Source organism: Puntigrus tetrazona, unplaced genomic scaffold (genome assembly GCF_018831695.1).
Source record: "Puntigrus tetrazona isolate hp1 unplaced genomic scaffold, ASM1883169v1 S000000746, whole genome shotgun sequence".
In the NCBI taxonomy this organism is placed as follows: Eukaryota; Metazoa; Chordata; class Actinopteri; order Cypriniformes; family Cyprinidae; genus Puntigrus; species Puntigrus tetrazona.
In genome coordinates this window covers 1,458,232-1,465,000 of record NW_025048355.1, presented here as the reverse complement: position 1 = coordinate 1,465,000, position 6,769 = coordinate 1,458,232, and the positions used below count along the sequence as shown (strand labels likewise).

Genomic DNA, 6,769 nt, shown 5'->3' with positions numbered 1-6,769 from the left:
CACTAGGTGTCGCTTTTGAAACGTTATAAATAATGGATACATGTGTTCCCAAACACTGCTTTATCAGGCATGATCAAATAAAAATGAGGCCAATCAGCAACGATTAGCGTCACGCAAAATAAATCGTTGAGCCAATTTTTAGAGAATCTAAAAGAATTTAAAAATAAAAATACATCTTAAAAGCGTTTTAATGCGTCTGCCTGTTGTTGGCGAATCCTAAAACCAAAATATGAGCCGGAAGACCTAAAATGAAAAACTGGACCGAAAGCATGATTTTTCGCATTTTTCGTTGCATAAACGAAACCGTCAAAATGTGCTTTTTACTGCTTTGTCTACCTTTAAAAGTCACAATTATGTTACAACAATAATTAAAAAAATATTCGCCTAATACTAAAAAATTCGTAAATACACCTATAACTATACCAGTGAAGCACAATTTAACTTAAAACCAATAAGTTAGATGTTTAGGCCATTTTTGCGGCCCCCTTCTGGAGTCAGGCGTGTGTTTTTTACTGTACAAATAAACGCAGCCTTGCTGAGCAGGGAACCGTTTCATGAAACCACTTTACCAATTAAGCCAGGCTTAATGCAGTTAGTCCTGACTTATACCGAACTAGATGTAAGCCAGACAAACCAAATAAACCGGTCTTATTTGGTAATCCTGCCGCTCTTTGTATTGATAGTTTTAACGTGACGTCACACACGTTTAGAAACGAAGATTATGCACTTTGCATTAAAGAAACAGCTCACACTAAATTTTTAAATCACCCCATATTTTACTCACCCCCAAGCCGTCCTAGGTGTATATGACTTTCTTCTTTCAGTTTTTAAAAAGTTTATCCTGGCTCTTCCAAGCTTGGTAATCCTGGTAAATAACTGATTCACGTTTTTTTCCCGGCGATACCACAAAAGTTACGACTTGAGACTTGACGTACGATGCAACTTGCAACCAAAAACCCGTAACTCTACGCTCTTGTGAAAAAAAACAAAAACGTTAGTGATTTATTTGCTTTATAATTTGAAAACTACAGTATTGCAATATTACGAAACCCCATCGGTCTGCTTCAGAGGACATCTGATAACCCCCTGAAGGCGTACGGGTTCGTTTTTTACGTCGCAGAATTTGCTGATATATCCGATTTACGGAGTTTCAAAATAACGCTGGGAAAAGCCAGGTTCAAATTTTCATACACATGCATGTAGGATGCTTCTGGGGGAGTGAAATATTCCCTAATTGAAATTTAAAACGCAGACCATAAAAGGTGAAATTCAGTGAATATCTCATTAATGATTTATATTTCGTACGCACAAGCTAAGTACGCAACGTGCTAAGTTTTCCGCTTTCCCACATTATAAGGAACCGGATTGCGTTCACAATCCAGCCTCTTCTTTCCTACGTAAACTACGCATCAATAATACCACATTTTATATTTTAATATTATTGTTTTAAATATATAAAGGCGGTGTTTTTCCGCGTTTTGTTAGCGCTCCCGTAACCGAAAACTAGGAGTCACGTGACTGGGTGGGAGGGGCTTACCTTGCACGCCGGTGATGGTGAGCGGGACGCCCTGCACCTGCACCCCGGCCGCCCCCAGCCCGGCGATGTTCACCGTCTGCACCCCGGTCCCAGAGGGCAGCTGGGTGGCGCTGAGCGTGATGGGCGAGCCGCCGGGCGTCAGCGGGGCGATCTGCGTGAACGTGCCCCCGCCGGAGCCGGACGCCACGGGCGCCAGCGTCAGCTGCTGGGGCACGGCGGCGTTCTGCACCTGCACCGTCTGCCAGCTGATCTGACCCGACGGTGTGAGCGTGGGCGTGCGGATCAGAACCTGCGTGGGGTTCTGGAAGGCCTGCAGCTGGAGGTTCTGCTGCACCGGCTGCAAAGTCTGTATGGAGCCCTGCACGACCTGCTGCTGGGGCGACTGGATCTGGATCTGCTGGAGAACCGGATGGCCTACGATTTGGAACTGCTGGATTTGGCCGGGCTGCTCGGACGCGGACTGGAGGCCGTTGGATTGGGCGAGGTTCTGGGCGTCCGACTCGCCCGCCTGACCGTCCTTCTGGCTTTCGGAGGCGGCGGATAGCGCGGCAGCGTCTGCGATGGCGTCGCCGGCCGTCACGCACGTGGTTTCCGCGGAGCTCGCTTGGTTTCCGTTCGAAATGCCTCCGTCGCCTGATTGGACGAGCTGAACTGAAGCTCCGCCCCTGTTGCCGCGGCGACGTTGTTGATGACCGGCAACGCCAAAGTCACCCCGCCGAGGTTAATAGGTAGCGTCGTCACCATAGGCGCTTGCGTACCTTGAAAAGTAGCGGAACATTTTTATTTAACGCCATGTCAGTATCCCAGGCATAACGTTAAAATGCAAGTAGAAAGCGTCGTTCACAAAAAAAGAATTTGGGCTGAAAGTAATTCCAATGATATCGCTTCTCTCCGCTCTGTTATTAATTACTCACCCTTTCAAACCTGTAAGGCGTCTTCATATATCAACAGAAATTTTATATAAATAGACATCGGAGAGCTATCTGACCCTAAATAGACAGCAACGCGGCTGAGATGATCTCGTAACGCGATGCTAAAAGAGTACTTTTTTTGCACAGATAAAACAAAAACAACATAATTCACTCAGTCGCTCTTCTCCGCCATTTTGGAGATTGCTTAAGAATGCATTTGACGCAATCAGCGCCCGTTTGCGTTTCGGGGGGTGGGGGGCGACGCTCTCTAAAATGGCGGGAAGAACGATTGAGTAAATGATGTTGCTTTTGCTTTCTTCGCGCAAAAAAAGTAGCAAAACTGAAATCGAGCCAGTGATGTTGCGTGATTTTTTTTTTTTTTACTGTGTTTCTGGATCCGGGATCATTTCAGCTCTATAGAGGGTCAGACAGCCCTCTGATTTCATCTGAGCAAAGGTCTCAAAGTGATTGATGAAAGAACTTACATTTTGGGGGGGAACCAACCTTAAAAATAGCTTTTTCTGGCAAAACCGCGTACCTTGAATAGTTTGCAGCTGCAAGGGAAACGACGGCCTGATTTGAAGAGGAATCGTCTGGTTTTGCGCGACGATGCCGGTCGATCCCGCCCTTTGGGGCGTGGCCAGAATGGCCTGGTTGTTTCCGGCGGGAATGAGCTGGATCTGTTCGGGCTGCACGCTTAAGGCCGCGGGGTTGCTCGGGCTGATCTGGATCTGCTGTCCGTCGGCGGTCTGAAGGTGCGGGATGACTTGATACTGAATCCCGCCGGACGAGTTCGGCAGATTCTGCACCTGGATGATCTGAAACTGCTGCTGTTGCTGCGAGCCGGGAGCGCTGTTCGAAGCCGCCGCCGCCGCTTTGACCTTCCGGCCCGCCGCGCTCTCGTTGGCCGCCGGCTGCTGCTGCTGAACGCTGTCCTTGGTCGCAGGGGAAGTGGCTATGATCTGCCAGCCGTTTCCCGTCAGCTGCGCGGGAACCAGCTCGAGCTGCTGCGTGGGGTTCTGGAGCTGAAGCAGACCCTGGTTGGGGTCGATTATTATCTGCTGCTGCGTGGCCGTCTGACCCTCGCCGCCAACACCGCCTATTTTACTGCACGTCGCCGCCAGCAACGCGAGAGGAGACGGCTGCGCATCCTACACACACACACACACACACACACACACAGAGAGTGATATGTCAGTGTCAGCAGATGTGGGCGGGCTCACAGGAAGAGTAAGTGTGCGTGTGAACCACAGTCTCTCCATTTCACGATCAAGGCCTCCGGAGACAAACTCTTCATAATGATCTGAAGGCAGAACTCTTTAAATATTACACGCACAAACATAGCAGCTGCGAAAGACTGAAATTAATAGTGGGATATTTTTTGGACCTATTATGAACTCTTTGACTCGTGTCGACTTACTATAAAACTTAATATCCCTTATGTATATGTTTTCATTTATATACTCTAATGCTATTTAATATATATATATATATATATATATATATATATATATATATATATATATAAAATATAAACAATAAAATTAAATTATAATATATTTTTATTTCTTGTTTTGCCTGTTATAATCTTGGAAATTGATACATTTTTAAAAAACACACTGCGAGTGATAATGCTTCTGAAATGTTTTCAATTACAAATATTATTTCTAATAACATTTATATATTTAACATCATACAAACTCTACACTATTTACATTGCATTATAATATTTATGTTACATGCATACATTTTAAATGAAAAATTATATACATTTGTGTAAAAAAATAAAAGGTACAAAAGAATGGAAAACATTATTTAAATTATTTAATGCTGACATGATTACTGTTCTCTTTGTTGTCACAAAAATTATTTATGTGCTTGTTATTTACATTTTAAATATTTTTCAGTGAAAAAATTATTACAATATTATATATATAAATACTACTAGTGTGTGGCATTATTATTAATTTAATAAAATATAATATTAATAATATATTTAACATAATAATAACATATTTTATTTAAATATTTGTATAAAAAAAATATATATATATATAATTATTTCTTTTTACAAATATTTAAATAAAATATGTGACAGAAATTATACATGGTATTTTCCTTATTTTATTTATATTTTTAAATTGTTACTATTCTTGCCTTGACATTTGCTGACAAAAATATATTAGGTTATCTTTGTTGACACAAAAATATATATTTAATTTCTATTATATTATTTATATTTTAAAATAAAATGCATACGTTTACAAATAAAGTACAAGCGTATTTTAGTCTTATATTTTTGACGCCGTTATCTTTCTTCGTCTCTCAAAGATGTTATATGAGACCTTTGGATACTGCGTGTTTTAGCAAAACCCTTGCCATGAAATGCTTGTTCAGATTCTGAAAGGCTAAAGATTAAAAGCGCGGCTCACAAATGTTTTATCAAAGTATTGCAAAGTGTAACAGGTTAAGACAGGAACAGTGTGGATGCGTGTAACTGTGCACCGTGACAATCAGGAAGTGCTTCTGGTGCACAAACAAGTGGCCACTTAAGAGGCACCATCCGAGTCAAACTTGACATTTGGGATACCTGCGATCCAGAACTTTTTCCTTTCGCACCAACTTCGCCTCCGCTGGCTTTCCCCCCATCTGTGGCCATGGCTTCCTTCTTTTGATCTGAAAAGGAAAAAGTCAAACCCAAAAGGCAGCAAAGGTGAACATGGACTTGGAACTGAAAGAGACGCACTGCTAAAGCAAGACAAAAAAAAAAGCTCATGCAAAAACCTCCTAGACCTCCAAGCACATCAGTGTCGCCCCCAAACAAGCCCTCCTGTCCCTTACAGGCATTGCACAAGACCCAAAACTGATCAATGGGCTCAAATAAACAGCAGATCCCATATGAAAGTGGGGGGACAGCGATGGATAGATGGCACAGACGCACGCATGGAGAATGAAGGGGTGGAGACGCATAAGGAGGGGAGGGTACGTACCACTCATTCCGCATTAATGAAACCCGGAGAGGAGTTGTTTAAGAGAAAAAAGGCAGGCAGGCAGAAGGCAGGCAACAGCCCAGCAGAAGGACGGCCTATTTTCTCCAGCGGCCGCAGACTGTGGCGCAGCTCTGACGCACGGACCCACCCCGTCAGGAAGGGCGGTGCCAATGCAAAAACACCCTTCAATAACGGAGCACAAAATGCCAAGCGACTCCGAGCGTCTCGCGTCGAACGGCGGCGGTCCCTCGCGCGCTCGCCGCGGGCCTATCTGCGCCGTTAGATCCGGAATTAAATAATATTCCTCCGCGGATATAAGCGCAGGTCTGTCAGAGAGCTCCGTCTGCGCGAAGGCCCACCCACTTCCATTTAAATATCTATGAATGCCGAACCGTCACGCGCGGACCGCTCCGTTTTTCTCTCCCCCGGGTGTTTTCGCGGGCGGGATTCACTCACGACATTTCCCGAATTTCCAATTGTTCACTTTTTTGATGCACAATTGCATTTGAGGCACTCTAAAATTGCTGTGGCTTTTGTGGGCGGATGCTCCCCTCCCACATATTCAGATTGGACGGTGGGCGTGGTGACGTTTGGGGCTTGTAGTCTCGCGGCGAGCGGCGGCCGTTCGATCCCGCGCGCCGCGGACTACAAGTCCCGTGAGCGCGCGAGTGACGTCGCGCAAGGGGGTGTTATCGCGCTCGCTCGCTTGGACTGAAGAAGGGCGGGCTTTTGTGGTTTGTGGGGGTTGGGCGAATGGAAACGGGTGGAGAAACACGAACCACCGGCCCAGTTCGGCGAAACGCACGCTCAACCCACTCACGAACACACGCCCTTAAGTCTATCACGACTGTTAAACGAGAGAAATAAACGATAAACCGTGCGATAAGTGCTGAGGCGTCGCGTTCGGCGCAATGGCGGCGGCGAAAAGTGTTTAGACGCTTCAAAACGCGCGAATGTCACTGTATTACATAACGACGTCAAACCGTTCACTTTAAACATCCACTTTTTAATCGTGACATTTAAGTTGGTCGGCCCTTTAAGTGCGTTATTTTCTTTTCAAGTTCTTCACACACCTGTGTGACCTGTCGTGGAAATTAAACTCGCGAACTCCTCACCTTTCTGTGAAAAACTCACCTTTTTTTAGGTCAGCATCGTTGACTGATCAGCCCATATTGTCTTAAATAGCACACTTCATCCTTTACGGCATGGGATTTTGACCAAATATATTCAATATCGATTTTTTTGGTCAAATTTGGCAACAAGATGTTATTTATATTAGTAATATTACTGATTTTTGCACATGTTTTGGACACATACGGTAATAAAAAGCA

The 6,769-nt window shown here is 44.6% G+C and overlaps 1 protein-coding gene across 1 annotated transcript in view; it reads right to left on the bottom strand.

The window, feature by feature from the left end:
- The window catches only part of sp4 (sp4 transcription factor), a 14,939-nt gene extending 8,941 nt beyond the window's left edge, over positions 1–5,998 (bottom strand). Inside the window, 5 exon segments of the mRNA XM_043233058.1 lie at positions 1,538–2,210; positions 2,213–2,295; positions 2,987–3,599; positions 5,039–5,124; positions 5,439–5,998. Coding sequence (XP_043088993.1) covers positions 1,538–2,210; positions 2,213–2,295; positions 2,987–3,599; positions 5,039–5,124; positions 5,439–5,445 — 1,462 coding nt within the window. The 5' untranslated portion in view covers positions 5,446–5,998.
- Between the last annotated feature and the right edge of the window lie 771 nt (positions 5,999–6,769).